Source organism: Pelodiscus sinensis, chromosome 1 (genome assembly GCF_049634645.1).
Source record: "Pelodiscus sinensis isolate JC-2024 chromosome 1, ASM4963464v1, whole genome shotgun sequence".
NCBI lineage: Eukaryota > Metazoa > Chordata > Testudines > Trionychidae > Pelodiscus > Pelodiscus sinensis.
In genome coordinates, this window is record NC_134711.1 from 335,674,582 (window position 1) to 335,693,269 (window position 18,688).

At 47.7% G+C, this 18,688-nt stretch overlaps 2 protein-coding genes across 2 annotated transcripts; both read left to right on the top strand.

The window, feature by feature from the left end:
* The first annotated feature begins 1,421 nt into the window (after positions 1 to 1,421).
* Positions 1,422 to 2,366, top strand: LOC102463858 (olfactory receptor 52K2-like). Its single transcript, XM_075923592.1, has one exon. It carries the CDS (start codon positions 1,422 to 1,424, stop codon positions 2,364 to 2,366), a length of 945 nt encoding a protein of 314 aa, XP_075779707.1.
* A 12,787-nt stretch (positions 2,367 to 15,153) lies between these two features.
* LOC102443369 (olfactory receptor 52E2-like) lies at positions 15,154 to 16,098 on the top strand. Its single transcript, XM_006112545.2, has one exon. It carries the CDS (start codon positions 15,154 to 15,156, stop codon positions 16,096 to 16,098), a length of 945 nt encoding a protein of 314 aa, XP_006112607.2.
* The last annotated feature ends 2,590 nt before the right edge of the window (positions 16,099 to 18,688 follow it).

Sequence of the window (18,688 nt, forward strand, 5' to 3'; positions counted from 1 at the left end):
GTCTGCAAAGAGTTTTTTGGTGCAAAAAAAACCTCTTCTACAAAACAGAACAGAAAAGACTATGCAAATGAGAGTGCCAGAGATGCTAATGAGCACTTCATTTGCATTGTCTCTGCCAACAAAGGCTGCAACGTAGATGTAGCCAGAGAGTAGTTATTAACAGGTCACAGCAAGTGGGGTTCTGCAGGGGTCTCTTTTGGGACCCGTTCTCTTCAATACCTTCATCAATGATTTAGATAATAGCATAGAAAGTACGCTTACTACATTTGCAGATGATACCGAGATGGGAGGGGTTGACCAGAGGATAGGGTCAAACTTCAAAGTGATCTGGAGAAATGCTCTGAGGTAAATAGGATGAAGTGTAATAAGGACAAATGCAAAGTGCTCCGCTTAGGAAGGAACAATCCGTTTCACACATACAGAATGGGAAGCGGCTGTCTAGGAAGGAGTACGGCAGAAAGGGATCTAGGGGTCATAGTGGACCACAAGCTAAAGATGAGTCAACAGTGTGATGCTGTTGCAAAACCAAAAACAAACAAGCAAGCAAACAAACAAACAAAAAACAGTTCTGGGGGGCATTAACAGGAGTGCTGTGAGCAAGATATGGGGAGTCATTCTTCCGCTCTACTCTGCGCTGATTAGGCCTCAGTTGGAATATTATGTCCAGTTGTGAGTACCACGTTTCAGGAAAGATGTAGAGAAACTGGAGAAGGTCCAGAGAAGAGCAACAAAAATGATTAAAGTTCTTGAAAACATGAGGGATGAGGGAAGACTGAAAGAATCGGGCTTCTTTAGTTTGGAAAGGAGAAGACTGAGGGGGGACATGAGAGCAGTTTTCCAGTCTCTAAAAGGGTGTTACAAGGAGAAGGTAGAAAAATTGTTCTCCTTGGCCTCTGAGGACAGGACAAGAAGCAATAGGCTAAAATTTCAGCAAGGGAGGTTTAGGTTGGACATTAGAAAAAGCTTTGTAACAGTCCGGGGGGTTAAACACTGGAATAAATTGCCTGGGGAGGTTGTGGAATCTCCATCTCTGGAGATAGGTAGGAGCAGGTTGGACAGACACCTGTCGGGGACGATCTAGATGGTGCTTGGTCCTGCTATGAGGGCAGGGGACTGTACTCCATGATCTCTTGAGGTCCCTTCCAGTTATAGGATTCTATGATTCTATGGAATTAGCATTAGTATTGTCAATTATTCAGGTTCATTTCTCTGAATAATTTTCAAGCAACCAATTTGCTCCACCCACTAGAACAGCGTTGAGTAGTGCATGTGTTTTCTCATGTGAACATAATTTCTCCTTCCAGGCATTTGAACTGTGACCATCACCGTAGACTCAGGGCACACACAGGAATTAATATGAAAATAGAGTACATGCAGAGGACACCATTTTGTCTTACAGTTGGACACCTTCTCCAAATTCCATGTCAGCTTCCAACACAACTATCTTCACCAACCCCTCATCCTTTATCCTCCTGGGCATTCCTGGCCTGGAGAGAGCCCATGGATGGATCTCCATCCCCTTCTGCGCCATGTACACCATAGCTGCTTTGGGGAATGTCACCATCCTGTTGACCGTGAAGAGGGAGCCAAGTCTCCATGAGCCCATGTACTATTTCCTCTGCATGCTGGCCATCACCGACCTGGTCCTGTCCACATCCACTCTGCCCAAAATGCTGAGCATCTTCTGGTTCAATTCCAGGGAGATCAATTTCAGTGCCTGCTTCACCCAGATGTTCTTCATTCACAGCTTCTTAAAAATAGAGGGTGGAATCTTCGTGGCCATGGCTTTGGATCGCTACGTGGCCATCTGCAATCCCCTGAGACATTCCACCATCCTGACAAACTCCATGGTAGCCAAGATTGGCCTGGCCGTGGTGGGGCGTGGTGGCATTCTCTCACTGCCCTATCCCTTCCTGGCCAGGCAATGGCCATATTGCAAAACCAACATCATCCCCTCCACGCACTGTGAGCACATAGCAGTGGTGAAACTGGCCTGTGGCGACATCCGTGTCAGTAGTTACTACGGTCTCTCGGTGACATTATTTTTGATGGGTCTGGATGTGTTTTTCATCATCCTGTCATACACCCAGATCCTCAGGGCCATCTTCCGCCTCCCCAGCAAGGATGCCCGGCTGAAGACTTTTGGGACCTGCACCTCTCACCTCCTTGTCATTTTAGCCTTTTACATCCCAACTCTCTTCTCCTTCCTCACACAACGGTTTGGCCACAACGTTCCTCTTTATTACAATGTTCTCACTGCCAACATGTACCTTCTAATGCCCCCTGTGCTGAACCCCATCATCTATGGGGTGAGGACCAAACAGATCCGACACAGGCTGCTCCGGCTGATCATTCATAAAGACTAATTGATTCTCCTGCTGCTCTGTCTCTGTCTCTCAATAGGTTGGGTGTCAAAAACTACCAGCAGCTAAGGAAATTTCACCCAGACAGAAAAAAGCAGTAACTGCATTCTAGAGACAATCTCTGTGTGATTTGAACTTCCCCAGTGTTTTAAGAGGGCCTGAAATACATGCCCATGTATCCCAGACCTAAAGTGAGGTCTGCAGTCTGGGCCAAAATAGTCAAGTTGTTGCTGACATAAGTGTATGACACTGTGCCCCAGGTCTGTATGTAAATATGTTTTAAAATATGAATATGCATATATCAAAAGGTGTTTTATGCAAAATGGGGCTCATTCAAAATCGAATAGCCCGTGAATGTGCATATTCTATTTGTGTGCACGAGTGACAGGGCGTCTGCCCTCACTGGCTCTTTCAGGGCAAAACCCAACCCTGAGTGAGAGCTGAGAGCAAAGCTCCAGCTGAGGTAGTCCTGGCTGGGGGTATATAAAGAAGGACTCCTGGAGGGGCAGAGACAGACTCACTCTTGGTATGGCTGGAGATCAAGTAGGACTTGGCTGCCTAGGAAGCAGGAGGCTTCCTAGAGGTAGAGCAGGGTTGGGGAAATTCTGGCAAGGCAAGCTCCCAGGCTGCATTGCCTGAAGCAAGGCCTGAGGATCCTCAGGCTGCAGGGGGGCAGCCAGGGCAGGCAAAGGCAGTAGTTTGCCCCACCCCCTTGCCAATGCTGAGTGACCATTACAGATGGCAGTTCACCCCTGAGGCCGGGCCTAGATGAAGATGGCAGTGGGTCACTGAAGCAAGGAAGATACAGGGCAACTGGGTGTTCCTTGGGAGGGAAGGAACCCCATGTACAGAGAATGATAAACACCCCCTGGAAGGAGGCAGAGAGTGACTGGAGGGGGCACTGCCGGAGGGAAGTGTCTTGAAGAGGATCCCGCAGTCTGGGAGCGATGTGGAAGAGACTGCATGGAGTGAGGTGACAGGGAAACACCGGCAGAGCAAGGCGCCATGCATGTACGTGAGCTTCGGACAGGAGGTGCCGTTGTGGTGAGTCCGCCCCCGGACAGCATGTATCACTCTTTTATGGGAAGTTAGAAATGTGAAGTGTCAATTGGTTTATGAATCTAGATTCTCCAGTGAAAGCCATTATTGGGGCGTAAGGAACTTAATGGCCTGGTGCTTAGGACAATGATCTGTGAATGGCCTTGTTTGTCCTGCAGCCAAACCTGCATTAGGGCCTCCAGAGACATGTCTCTATGCCGCCTACTGCTGGAATCCTCCTTGAATTCGATATTGTTCCACCAATCAGGGGGAGGGGCAGCATGGACCAAACGGTTCTGCACCTGGGAAAATTATTTTTAAGGGATGGGAAGCAAACCATGATGGATTTCAGAGCCTGCTCCCCTCCCATCCTCAGCATATCACATGGAAGACCTGGAAAAAACCTGATTCTGGGGGAGAAGCTGTTACACCCAGGTCTTAGACAATTTCATCTCTGGACAGAAGCAGTGTACCAGAAATCAGGTCTATGCGGAGAAGATGATTTGTAACAATCTCTCTCTACGAGCCTTAGCGGGGGTGGATTGTTTACCTGAGCTTAGTAGCTTCTTGTGATCTGTCTCTCATCACTGGCAGCCACTCACATACTACTCTTAACACTTAAGAAAACCATGTTTCTTCTTCCTTTCTTGTTCTCCCAGACACACTGGAGGATTGGGCCAAAAAAATTCTGATGAGGTTCAACCAGGACTCTGCATTTGTCTTTCACTTGGGACAGAAGAACCCCAAGTATTGTTACAGGCTGAGACCGACTGGCTAAGTAGCAGTTTATCAGAAAAGGCCCTGGGGATTGCAGTAGATGAGAAGCTGGATATGAGTCAACAGGGTGCCCTTGTAGCCAAGAAGGCTAATGGCATATTAGGGGGCATTAGGAGGAGCATTGTCAGCAGATCTAGAGAAATGATTGTTCCCCTTTATTCGGCTCTGGTGAGGTCACACCTGGAATATTGCGTCCAGTTCTGGGCTCCACCATTACAGAAAGGACGTGGACGCATTGGAGAGGGTCCAGCGGAGGGCAACAAAAATGATTAGGGGGCTGCAGCACATGACCTATGATGAGAAGATGAGGAATTTGGGCTTGTTTTGTCGGCAGAAGAGAAGAGTGAGGGGGGATTTGATAGCAGCCTTCAACTCCCTGAAGGGAGGTTCCAAAGAGGATGGAGAGAAGCTATTCTCAGTAGTGAGCAATGGCAGAACAAGGAGCAATGACCTCAAGATACAGTGGGGGAGGTTTAGGTGGGATATTAGGAATATCTATTTCCCTAGGAGGGTGGAGAATCCCTGGGATGGGTTCCCGAGGGAGGGGGTGGAATCTCCATCCCCAGAGGTGTTTAAGTCCCGGCTTGACAGAGCTTTGTCTGGGATGATTGAGTTGGGTTGGTCCTGCTTTGGGCAGGGGGCTGGACTCAATGACTCCTGAGGTCTCTGCCGACCCTGGGATTCCATGAGTCTATGATTCTATTTTTGTTTATTGTCAAAACCAGTGTTTGGGGAAGAGGTCGGGGAGGAGGGGACAACAGAGACAGTCTCCTCAGGAGCAATGAAGCAGATCGGGGTGGCTGTGGAGCCACACGCGGGGATCTCCATTAGAACTGGGGTGGTAACATTCCCTGTGAATCTGGCACTGGTGGGACCACTGCTGGAATGCTGCTCCGTCTTTGGTGTGCACAATTCACCCGGGATGTCGATAACGCGGTGATGGATCATCAGACTAGTCGAGTGGTTCTCCAGTTCGTTTGATCGCGCCCCCTGGGCTGTGTGTCTTTCACCGTTTACCCCCCCCACCCCCACCTCCTGTCACTCTAATTCATGCCCCAATGAAAAGAAACCCCCCAAGCAACTCTCACGACACATTGAAACCAGCAGAGCAGTGACTCTCACAGAGCCAATCGCCCACTGGGATAAGGGCAGAAGCCAAATTGTGATTGTGGTTGAGGCTCACAATGAAACCTTCACTCCAGGGGCATAGCCGTGGGTGGGCCAGAGTGGATCAGGGCTGCCCCCTCAATTGGTATCTAGGGTCACCCGTTGCTCCAGGCATGCACCAGGGCTTCCCATGCTCTGCCCCTCTGCAGTAGCTGGGAAAGAGGGGGGCAGTGTTTACCCCTCTCCACCCTGGCACTCCAGGCAGAGAGTGAGGCAGGGCTTACCCCACTTGACCCTGCTGCTCCATCCAGAGAGTGGGATGGGACACTGGGTCTGGCTTCGTAGGCGTTGGCACTCTGGCTAGGACGTGTGGCTGGGGGGCTGGGGTTTGCTCCGCTCCACCCTGGCACCCTGTCCGAGGAGCAGAACTGGGCTTTACTGGATCCACTCCAGCGTGCTGGCTAGGGAGCAGGGCCAGGGCTTCCCCTACTCAGTTCCAATGGTGCAGACCGGGAGCAGGGCTCAGGTGCTGGGGATTATCCTGTTCCTCTTCACCATTCCCACCGGGAAGCACGAGGGGGATTTGCCCTTCTCCACCCCAGCACTTATCAGGCTCCATCCCAGTACTCCAGCCATGGAGCAGATTTGGGCTTCAACCTCCTTCTGGTGGCTCCACCCATTTTGCCCACCCACCTGAAGTTGGGGCCACTCAAGTGGGCCCCTCTGGATATATCACTTGTGTCCAAATCTCACAGCAACATGGAACAACCCAACTTTGTGCGATGCTGGGCACGCTTAAATGGGAAATCGTGCCGCCACTTGTGGAGTCAAATTGCCTGCCTATTCTGGGTCGTAATTCAACATGATCTGGACAAAATGGTCCTAATTCTCATAACTTCCTCTGTGATAATGAGATACGAGTATGGCTAGAGAAATGACTTTCAGTGCATCGTAACCTCAGCTCTGACACCTTACTTGGCATGTGTTGTAAGTCTTATTATTATGATAAATGAACAAGGGAAAGGGGATTACAGGATGCTGCCCCAAAAGGAGTGTCACAGCATGGTCCTTTGCCAGGCAGATATTGAGGATGACAGACAGGAAGTTTGGCTCCCCGGGGACTGTGCCAAAAGGCCTGCTGCTGCAGTGAGGTGTGTGAGGGTCAGGGCTGACAAGCAGAATGTGCAGGTGGCTCAGCAAGGATAGGAAGACAGGTATTGTCAGGGGGTGACATAGTCCATGTGGGGTGAAAAATAACTCTTGTGTTTTCCTTTGCTCCGTATCTTGGCTTGCTCTTCTCCGGGGCCAAAGACTGGAATGTGTCTTTTCCAGGACATGGATGTCTTGTATAAAAATAAAGAATTAGTTCTCGGAGAGTTCTCGTTCTACATATATACAGTGAACCCCGGAGCAACATGATGGCATCCCCATATTCACTTCTCTTGTGTAATTGCAACAAACATTGTACAATATATGTCATGGGAGGCGTCAATGCTCAACTGATGGGTTGCTGAAAATGACAGTCCTTTTTGTGCGCATGTAACTTTCTTGTCTCTGAAGTTACAAATACTGACTCTGACCCTGTCTAGCAAATGTGTTTGTGCCTGTGGTAACTCCCAGAAGGCAGCTCACCTCAGGTCTACCCAGCATGGTGTGAATTGAGGAGTCCAGTTCTCGGTCCCTGGATGAACACAATGGGCCAACGAGAAGCAAATCCCCTTCTGATGGATTCTCCTGGGGTTACTCTAGCCAGGAGATGGTGAATGGCCCAGGCTGTGGTTCATTTAAGAAGGCCAGGGCATGTGACCAGCTCACATGACATAGGCGTCCATTTTGGCTCCTACTTTTACACTGACTTTGAGTTTGAACTTTTTTGGCGATGAGGAAGTTCTCTCCCCATGGCAGAAGCTATAAAGGGAGAAGGGATGTTACCACCAGGCCTCACTCTCCACATAAAATAACTGTTTTTTTTTCCGAATTGAGGGGAGAAAGTGCTTCATTCACATCCTGCCTACATTGTAGAATTCTGACTGGAAATGGTCTATTTTTAGATAACACACTTGCATCGGTTCAATTACTGTTTGTACATATTTAAATGTATCTTTTGTCATTCATAAATGTGATTTAAATATTTGACGGGAAATACGTTCTGGAACTGATTCTTCCCATGCTGCGGGGGAGGAGGCTGGGAGCAAACTAGGTAATAACCTAGTCCGTATCTCCCTTCAGTCATCAGTCTCCAGACCGATCTGTCTACTCTCCACCCATCCATGGACTATGACAGAGACCTGGACATTGTCCCTCATGGTTATTTATAAAGTACATTTTAAATACACACGTGCAGAAAACAGCCAATTCCCCTGTCTCACCACAGAGCCCAGGAATTCCCAGCGCTCTGTGTGGAGGCATCGTAATTGCTATTTACTGCGAAAGCTGGAAAAATACACAGAACACGAGACATGGACGGAGAGACCTTGGCTGGGGTGTCTCCGGTCTCCAGCCTATTTGCATCCAGGGGCCCCTGCACTCCGAGAGGCCAATCCCCCTGGGCCTGCCCAGCGCTGAGTTATAAACAGTGCGGCTGCCCGGGGCCGCTCTTGTTGCCGTGCGTGGCTGCAGACGCTGGGCTGGGCGAGCTGTAGGACACGGCGACCTGAGGGGGATTCCCGGGGAAGGTCACAGGTATCTGTCTTCTCCTGCTCACCAGACCTAGTGCGATGTGTGTGTGAGGGACACACAGTCGTTCTATTGCCCTTTCCCCTCTGCATAGCTAGGAAACGCTCTGGGGCCCAGTTAATGTCAATTGGATGAAGTGTTCATCTCAAACCTTCAAAAACCGGTTCAGCGGGAAGCAGACACTGAAAGCAGAAACACGCAGCCTAGAGGTGGACAGACCGGCATGCGAAGGAGCAACTACTTGAAGGTGTCAGACAGTCCCAACTAAATGTGGTGCCACCAGGACCACTTACAGTGGCCAATCCACATGTGAGTCTTATTCACCTAAGCCCTTGGTTCCTATAGGCTGTGTCTAAATTGGCACCCTTTTCTGTAAAAGGGATGCTAATGAGACAGTTTGGAATTGCAAATGACGCGGAGGATTTAAATTTCCCCCATGGCATTTGCATGAACATGGCTGCCGCTTTTTTCTGGTTCGGGGTTTTGCTGGAGAAAAGCGCCAGTCTAGACGGGATCTTGTGGAAAATAAACCCTTTTCCGGAAGATCCGTTATTCCTACATTCGGTGAGTGTGTCCTGGCCCCTCAATGTAACCCCTCTCCCAGGCCTTGGGTTGCCCACTGATTGTGTCTGTAGGAATTTTCTACTGTTCATTTATGGAAATATTGAATAGCTTCGGGCCTAGGGCTAATCCCTGCATCACAGCACTTAGAACAGCCCCATTTGCCACCAATAGGCCATTGACAGCGGCTGTCTGAGATCTGTCATCCCCAGCTCAGCCCACTTCTCATGTGCTCCCCCGATACTGTAACGGGCTCATGGTCAGAATGTTTTCCAGGATGAAACCAACTCCCTCAGAATAATCCGAGTCCCTGCACCTGATTGACTCCCTGCAGGACACTAAGGAAGAAATCAGGTTTGCTGGACACATCTGTTGTTAATTGACATGAATTATATTCCTCGATAGTTTTCATAGAATCATAGAATACTAGGACTGGAAGGGACATCGAGTCCAGTCCCCTACCCACATGGCAGGACCAAATACTGTCTAGACCATCCCTGATAGACATTTATCTAACCTGCTCTTAAATATCTCCAGAGATGGGGATTCCACAACCACCCTGGGCAATTGATTCCAGTGTTTGACCACCTTGACAGTTACAAACTTTTTCCTAATGTCCAACCTAAACCTCCCTTGCTGCAGTTTAAGCCCATTGCTTCTTGTTCTATCCTCAGAGGCCAAGATGAACAAGTTTTCTCCCTCCTCCTTATGACACCCTTTTACATATCTGAAAACGGCTATCATGTCCCCCCTCAATCTTCTCTTTTCTAGACTAAACAAACTCATTCTTTCAGCCTTCCCTCATAGGTCATGTTCTCTAGACCATTAATCATTCTTTTTGCTCTTCTCTGGACCTTCTCCAATTTCTCCACATCTTTCTTGAAATGCGGTGCCCAGAACTGGACACAATACACCTGGGCTACGTCTACACTGGCCACAATTTCCGGAAAAGCCATGCAAATCAGGTAAGTCAGGATAGGGAAATCCGTGGGGGATTTAAATATCCCCCGCGGATTTAAATAAACATGTCCGCCACTTTTTTTCCGGCTTGGGGAAAAGCCGGAGAAAAAGCGTCTAGACTGGCGCGATCCTCCAGAATAAAGCCCTTTTTATGACTTCTTGTGTCTTGCTCACAACACACCTGTTAATGCATCCCAGAATCATGTTTGCTTTTTTTGCAACAGCATCACACTGCTGACTCATATTCAGCTTGTGGTCCATTATAACCCCTAGATCCTTTTCTGCCGTGCTCCTTCCTAGACAGTCGCTTCCCATTCTGTATGTGTGAAACTGATTGTTCCTTCCTAAGTGGAGCATTTTACATTTGTCTCTATTAAACTTCATCCTGTTTACCTCAGATCATTACTCCAATTTGTCCAGATCATTTTGAATTATGACTCTATCCTCCAGAGCAGTCGCAATCCCTCCCAGCGTGGAATCATCTGCAAACTTAATAAGCGTACTTTCTATGCCAATATCTAAATTGTTGGTGAAGATATTGAACAAAGCCGGTCCCAAAACAGACCCCTGTGGAACCCTACTCGTTATGCCTCTCCAGCAGGATTGTGAACCATTAATAACTGCTGTCTGAGTACGGTTATCCAGCCAGTTATGCACCCACCTTATAGTAGCCCCATCTAAGTTGTATTTGCCTAAGTTATTGATAAGAATATCATGCAAGACCGTATCAAATGGCTTACTCAAGTCTAGGTATACCACATCCACCGCTTCTCCCTTAACCACAAGACTCGTTCTCCTATCAAAGAGAGCTATAAGATCGGTCTGACAAGATGTATTCTTTACAAATCCATGCTGGCTGTTCCCTATCACCTTGCCACCTTCCAAGTGTTTACAGATGATTTCCTTAATTACTTGCTCCATTATGTTCCCTGGCACAAAAGTTGAACTAACTGGTCTGTAGTTTCCTGGGTTGTTCTTATTTCCCTTTTTATAAATTGGCACTATATTTGCCCTTTTCCAGTCTTCTGGAATCTCTCCTGTCTCCCATGATTTTCCAAAGATGATAGCTAGATACCTCCTCTATCAGCTCCTTGATTATTCTAGGATGCATTTCATCAGGCCCTGGTGACTTGCAGGAATCTAACTAGGTGATTTTTAACTTGTTCTTTTTTTTATTTTATCTTCTAAACCTACCCCCTTCTCCCTAGCATTCACTGTGTTAGGCATTTCTTCAGACTTCTCGGTGAAGACCGAAATGAAGAAGTCATTAAGCATCACTGGCATTTCCAAGTTTCCTGTTACTGTTTCTCCCTCTTCACTGACCAGTGGTCCTACCCTCTCCTTGGTCTTCCTCTTGCTTCTAATGTATTTATAAAAGGTCTTCTTGTTTTCCTTTATTCATGTAGCTAGTTTGAGCTCATTTTTTGCCTTTGCCTTTCTAATTTTGCCCCTGTGTTCCTGTGCTGTTTGCCTATATTCATCCTTTGTAATTTGTCCTAGTTTCCATTTTTTATATGACTCCTTTTTTATTTTTAGATCATGCAAGATCTTGTGGTTAAGCCAAGGCGGTCTTTTGCCATATTTTCTATCTTTCTGACACAGCGAAATAGCTTGCTTTTCGGCCCTTAACAATGTCCCTTTGAAAAACTGCCAACTCTCCTCAGTTGTTTTTCCTCTCAGTCTTGATTCCCATGGGACCTTACCTATCAGCTCTCTGAACTTACCAAAATCTGCCTTCCCGAAATCCATTGTCTCTATTTTGCTGTTCTCCCTTCTACTCTGCCTTAGAATTGTGAACTCTATGATTTCATGATCACTTTCACCCAAGCTGCCTTCCACTTTCAAATTCTCAACTAGTTCCTCCCTATTTGTTAGGATCAAATCAAGAACAGCTTCCCCTCTGGTAGCTTTTTCAACCTTCTGAAATAAATGTTGTCTCCAAGGCAGTCCAAGAACATATTGGATAGTCTGTGCCCCGCTGTGTTATTTTCCCAACATTTATCTGTATAATCGAAGTCCCCCATCACCACCAAATCTTGGGCTTTGGATGATTTTGTTAGTTGTTTAAAAAAAAGCCTCATTCACCTCTTCCACCTGGGTAGGTGGCCTGTAGTAGACTCCTAGCATGACATCACCCTTGTTTTTAACCCCTTTTAGCCTAACCCAGAGACTCTCAACACCTCCGTCTCCTACGTCCATCTCCACCTCACTCCAAGTGTTTTCATTTTTAATATATAAGGCAACACCTCCTCCTTTTTTCCCTGTCTATACTTCCTGAGCAAGCTGTACCCTTCCATACAAACATTCCAATTCTGTGTATTATCCCACCAAGTTTCTGTGATGCCAACAAAGTCATAATTGTACTTATTTATTAGCACTTCCATTTTTTTAACTGTTTTCATCCCAGCCTCTTCACTCTTTCCTACCCTTGCCAGAACTTGATTTTATCTTTCCTTTTATGTGATAGTTTCATAGTTTGCATTTAACACAGAACCGACGGTTATTTGCTTTTGAGGGTTCCCTTTGATTTTGCCACCTGGCTGCATACTTCTGGCTCCCAATGCGACGTATGCCTGATCGATCACTTAGTAACTCAGCTGTTTGCATCTTTAGGTTTCTACTGGAAATGGTGCTTCAAACCTTCCTTGCCTGTCAATGGACTGGACTGGAAAGGAAAGGAAAGGGTCACATTACATTACCGTATTTTCCGGCGTATAAGACGACTTTTTATACTAAAAAACATCCCCCAAAAATCGGGGGTCGTCTTATACGCCGGGTATAAACAATCAGGCAGTCCCCGACTTGCAGGTACGAACGGGGCTTTTCTCGCCCCGGAGGACACGGACTGCGGGACCTCGCGGTCCCACCGCCCGTGTACTCCAGGGCGAGAAAAGCTGCTCCGCGTCTCCCTGGTCTGCAGACCAGGAAGACGCGGAGCAAAGCCGTGGAGGGGCTCCGGCAGCAGGGCAGCCCAGGCGCGCCTGGCCTGCCCCGCTGCCCGAGCCCCTCCGCGGCTTTGCAAAGCCTCGGGGGAAGCCGGCAGCGGGACAGCCCAGACGCGCCGCGGCTGTCCCGCTGCCGGCATCCTCAGAGGCTTTGCTCCCGGTGTCCCTGGTCTGCTGGGGACCGTCTCCAGCAGACCAGGGACACAGGGAGCAAAGCCAGGGAGGCGGAGGGGTCCTGTGCCTCTGAGGCTTTGCTCTGGCAAAGCCTCAGAGGCACGGGACCACGCCGCGGCTGCGGCTTTGCTCCCTGTGTCCCTGGTCTGCTGGAGGGGTGCAGCTAGTGCGCCTCCCCCCCCCCCAGCAGACCAGGCTTTTGTTGTGGACCTTGGGGCAGAGCAGCTGGGGCACTGCTGGTTGGCCTCTTAAGGGGGGGGTAGTCTTATACGGCTTTTTACTAGAAAATTTTTAACTAGAAAATTAGGGGGTCATCTTATACGCCCAGTCGCCTTATACGCCGGAAAATACGGTAGATTAAGTGAGTACCTCATACTGCTTTGCTTGAAATGCAGAACAAAAGCACTTCTTGAAAACACCCACTTTTTCTATAACATTAACAGGCTTTCTGTCAATCTCTTGGAATAGGTGTAATATATTCTAGGAGTTCTGTTATCTTATTATACTTAATAACCCCTTTTTTCATTATCCTCAGGTCTGCTATATGTTTTCTCTGATTTCTTTAATGCCCATTATCAATTTCATGACTTCCAATTTGTATCGCTTGGGTCTGTTTTTCCTTTTTCTCATTTGTTATGTATTGCTGGTTTTCAACTCAATGGTTACCTTCTCTTTGCCACTGAAGAGGGTTTTGTCCAAATTTCTCTTCCCTCTTGAGTTATGACTTCCTCACTATGTTAATTTGTTCCTGATCAACTCCAAATTTCACTCCCATTTTTCCATCTAATTTTTACCTTCCAATCAGTTTTGCTGATAATTTACTTCAGCTCTGGTCAATATCTAAGTTACACAGACATTACTGGTTGGGCGTTCTTCTTCGTTTGCTCATTTGTATGTAATCAGGTTCTGCCTCATTTTCATCTCCTCCCTCAAATGCTCCCTTCTTTGTCTTTCGTCTCAACTGAACAGTCTGAGATTTTCCCCTCGGTCTGTGGGCAGCAGCTTCTCCCATTCTAGTAGCCTGTCTTGGAAACCCATTTTCTGACAGCTCCATTATCCATAGAAACTGGCTGACCCAAACTGAGAGCATGTCCACATCCTTAAGCAGCTACATGTTATAGAATCATAGAATCATAGAATCATAGAATAATAGGACTGGAAGGGACCTCGAGAGGTCATCGAGTCCAGCCCCCCGCCCTCAAGGCAGGATCAAGCTCCGTCTACACCATCCCTGACAGATGTCTATCTAACCTGTTCTTAAATATCTCCAGAGAGGGAGATTCCACCACCTCCCTTGGCAATTTATTCCAATATTTGACCACCCTGACAGTTAGGAATTTTTTCCTAATGTCCAATCTAAACCTCCCCTGCTGCACTTGAAGCCCATTACTCCTTGTCCTGTCCTCAGAAACAAAGAGGAACAAATTTTCGCCTTCCTCCTTGTGACACCCTTTTAGATATTTGAAAACCGCTATCATGTCCCCCCTTAATCTTCTTTTTTCCAAACTAAACAAGCCCAGTTCATGAAGCCTGGCTTCATAGGTCTTGTTCTCTAGACCTTTAATCATTCTTGTCGCTCTTCTCTGTACCCTTTCCAATTTCTCCACATCTTTCTTGAAATGTGGCGCCCAGAACTGGACACAGTACTCCAGCTGAGGCCTAACTAGTGCAGAGTAGAGCGGCAGAATGACTTCACGAGTTTTGCTTACAACACACCTGTTGATACAACCTAGAATCATATTTGCTTTTTTGGCAACAGCATCACACTGTTGACTCATATTCAACTTGTGGTCCACTATGACCCCTAGATCCCTTTCTGCCATGCTCCTTCCTAGACAGTCGCTTCCCATCTTGTATGTATGGAACTGATTGTTCCTTCCTAAGTGGAGCACTTTGCATTTCTCTTTATTAAACCTCATCCTGTTTACCTCTGACCATTTCTCTGTTGTCCATGTTTGTCCTGTTCGGTGGTGAGGATGTGTCCACCGAGAGGTGTGTCCACTGAGAGGTGTGTCCACCGAGAGGTGTGTCCATCGAGAGGCTGTCCATGAGGATCAGGAGTTTTCCCTGAGCTGCGGTAGAGTTGGGGTGTCTCTGCCTGGCCATATCTCAGTGAAGGGTTCAATGTTTTCAACTCTCAGATGACAAGCAAGCAAGTGAATGGGGAACTCCCTAGTGTCTGGATTCACTAACTGGGCTTTCACTGCACTAAGGAAGAGGAAGGGGTAACGGGGATCCAGAAATGTGTTTCCTACTAGGGCCTATTGTTTGTCCTCATGTGGGATTCACCTAGCCATTGAGCATTATCAGATATGGAATTGGTATTAGTAGGGTCCGTTATTCACATTCTTTTCTCTGAATAATGAAATTCTCATTTGTAAACAACCTCCACTAGTACTTGTGTTTTCTCATATTAACAGAACCTCTCCTTCCAGACGTTGCTACTGGACCATCACCCTGGACTCTGGGCACATGCAAGAGTTCATTTGAATAGAAAGTACATGCTGGAGACACCATTTTACCTCAGAGTTGGGCACCTTCTATGCTAGTCCATGTCACTTCCCAACACAACCGACTTCACCAACCCCTCCACCTTCATCCTGCAGGGCATTCCTGGCCTGGAGAGAGCCCATGGATGGATCTCCATTCCCTTCTGTGTCATGTACACCATCGCCCTCTTGGGGAACTTCATTATCCTATACATAGTGAAGAGGGAGCCAAGTCTCCATGTGCCCATGTACTATTTCCTCTGCATGCTGGCTGCCACCGACCTGGTCCTGTCCACATCAACTGTGCCCAAGATGCTGAACATCTTCTGGTTCAATTCCAGGGAGATCGATTTCAATGCCTGCCTCACTCAGATGTTCTTCATTCACTGCTTCTTAAAGACAGAGGCTGGAATCTGTGTGGCCATGGCTTTGGATCGCTACGTGGCCATCTGCCATCCCCTGAGACATTCCACCATCCTGACGAACAACATGGTGGCCAAGATCGGCCTGGCCATGGTGCTGCGTGGTGGTGTTCTCTCACTGCTCTACCCCATCCTGGCGAGGCAGTGGCCATATTGCCGAACCAACATTATCCCCCACACGCATTGTGAGCACATGGCCGTGGTGAAGCTGGCCTGCGCTGACATCCGTGTCAATAGTTACTATGGGCTCTCTGTGACTTTCTTTGTGATGGGTCTGGATGTGTTTTTTATCACTCTGTCATATATCCAGATCCTCAGGGCCATTTTCCGCCTCCCTACCAAGGATGCCCGGCTTAAGACTTTTGGGACCTGTGTCTCCCACCTCTGTGTCTTTTTAGCCTTTTACATCCCAACTCTCTTCTCCTTCCTCACCCACCGGTTTGGCCACAACGTGCCCTTGTATTACAATGTTCTCACTGCCCATATGTACGTTCTAATGCCCTCGATGCTGAACCCCATTATCTATGGGGTGAGGACCAAACAGATCCGGGACAGGGTGCTCCGGCTTGTTACTCATAAAGAATAATTGATTGTCCTGGCACTGTGTGAGAAAGGTGCCTGCAGAGTTGGCCAGGGGAATGTTGAATAGTCAACATGGATTCACCGAGGGCAAGTCCTGCCTGACCAATCTGATAGCTTCTAGGATGAGGTAACTGGCTCTGTGGACATGGGGAAGTCAGTGGATGTGATATACCTTGACTTTAGCAAAGCTTTTGATATGATCTCTCACAATATGTATAGAAAAGTGGCTAGACTGTCGGGCCCAACGGTAGTGATCAACGGCTCGATGTCAGGTTGGCGGTCAGTTTATAGTGGAGTGCCCCAAGCTTCAGTTCTAGGACTGGTTTTGTTCAACATCTTTTTTAATTACCTGGATGAGGAGATGGGTTGCCCCCTCAGCAAGTTTGCAGATGACAGTAAGCTAGGGGGAGAGGTAGATACACTGGAGAGCAGGGATAGGGTCTAGAGTGACCTATACAGATTAAAGTATTGGGATGGAAGAATCCCAAGCATTGTTATTGGCTTGGGACTGAATGGCTAAGTAGCAGTTTGGCAGAAAAGGACCTGGGGGTTACAGTGGATGAGAAGCTGGATATGAGTCAACAGGGTACCCTTGTAGCCAAGAAGGCGAATGGCATATTAGGGTGCATTAGGAGGAGCATGCATCCATTGCTAGAGGTTTTTAAGTCGGTTTGTCAAAGCCCTGGCTGGGATGATTGAGTTGGGTTGGTCCTGTTTTGGGCAGGGGGCTGGACTGGATGACTCCTGAGGTCTCTTCCAGCCCTGGGATTCTATGATTCTATGATATTCTGGGCCCTCCTCTCTGAATCTTGACTGGGCAATGAAAGAGATTTACACCTTTATTCTTTGCAAAGTACAGTATCAAGGTGACGACATAGGGAATGCAACTCTGTAAAATTCGCACGTTTGCCACCTTTCTATTCGCCGGAAACTAGAGCTCTGTGATCGCAGCTTCTGCCCCAGTCCTTCCCTAAGGGCCTGTCCTCCCATACAGGTGCCGTGTCCACATCTCCCCTCACGTCCCCACTCCTGCTGCTCACTCTTCTCCCCTACGGCTGGTAAGCCCTGAATTGTCCCCACACCCGCTGTGTCCTTTCTGCTCCAGGCCTCGGATGGGAGCTACTGGAGCCGGACAGGGATCCTTGCTGCCAGTAGGAGGTGGCCACGGCCTACCAGGGACTGATGTCAGTTAAGTGACCTCTACCTCCTCCACAGTATCTGGACCCTGGGAGATCCTCTTTGCAACTGGATATTCTGGTTGAAATCTGTGGCCCCTACATGGCTGCTGGACACAATTAAAAAAACAGACTTCCTGGTAAAGTCCGGGTTGTTATTGCAGAAACACAAACTCCTACAAGGCACCAGGCAGAAGGTTGGGATGACTGTGACACTGTGCCCCATGTGGCTGCCTCTAGACTGGCAAGTTTTCTGCAAAAGCAAATGCTTTTGTGGAAAACTTGCCAGCTGTCTACAGGGGCCGCTTGAATTTGCGCAAGAACACTGACAATCAAATGTAAGATTGTCAGTGATATTGTGCAAATACTATGCTGCTCCCGTTTGGGAAAAAGCCCTCTTGCGCAAATGTTTTTGCGCAAGAGGGCCAGTGTAGACAGCTAAAAAGTGTTTTGTGCAAAAAAGCCCCAATGGCGAAAATGGCGATCGGGGTTTTCTTGCGCAAAACCGCGTCTAGATTGGCACGGATGCTTTTTTGCAAAAAGTGCTTTTGTGCATAAGCATCTGTGCCAATCTAGACGCTCTTTTCCGCAAATGCTTTTAATGGAAAAACTTTTCTGTTAAAAGCATTTGCGGAAAATCATGCCAGTCTAGACATAGCCTGTTTGTATGCAAATATGTTTTAAAATATGAATATGCGTAACTCAAATTATGCTTAATGCAAAGCGGGGCTAGTAACATCTCATCCCACAGCTTGTAACCACCTGCTTGTGTGTTCTATTTGTGTATGTATCATTCTTTTATGTGAAGTTAGAAATATAAGGTGTAAATCTTTTTATTAATCTAGATCGTCAATTTATTGGTGCTTAAGTTACTTAATAGGCTGGTGCGTAGGACAATGATCTGTAAATGGCCTTGTTTTGCCTGCAGCCAAACTTGTGGTTAATCCTACAAAGACATGTGTCTCTGCTACCTAGAAGCACAGGAAGCACCTGGAAGCCATCTTGAATTTGACATTTTTCCACATGTCAGGAGTGGGGGGGCCGAGCATGGAAGAGAGAGTTCTGAAGCTAGGAAAATTGTGTTTAAGGGATGGGAAGCAAACTGTGATGGACTTCAGCTGGCTTCAGAGTCTGCTCCCTGTAGTACAATGAGGGCCCGAAACATAAACCCAAGTGTCACTGGCCGGGTATGAAGCCTGAGGCCTAGACAGCAATGGTGAAGCAGAGTTAAGCTGTGAGCAAGAGGTAGTCCCTCCTCACAGAGCTAGGCACAGGCCGTAAGCACATTTCATAAGGGTCGTAACAGAACACCTCGTTAAGAAACTTCTCGGTAACAACACACGGCCAACAAATATTTGGTGTTACCTTGGAAGGTTGGGATGGAGAAACATCTCAGAGGGGCAGCCATGTTAGTCTGCA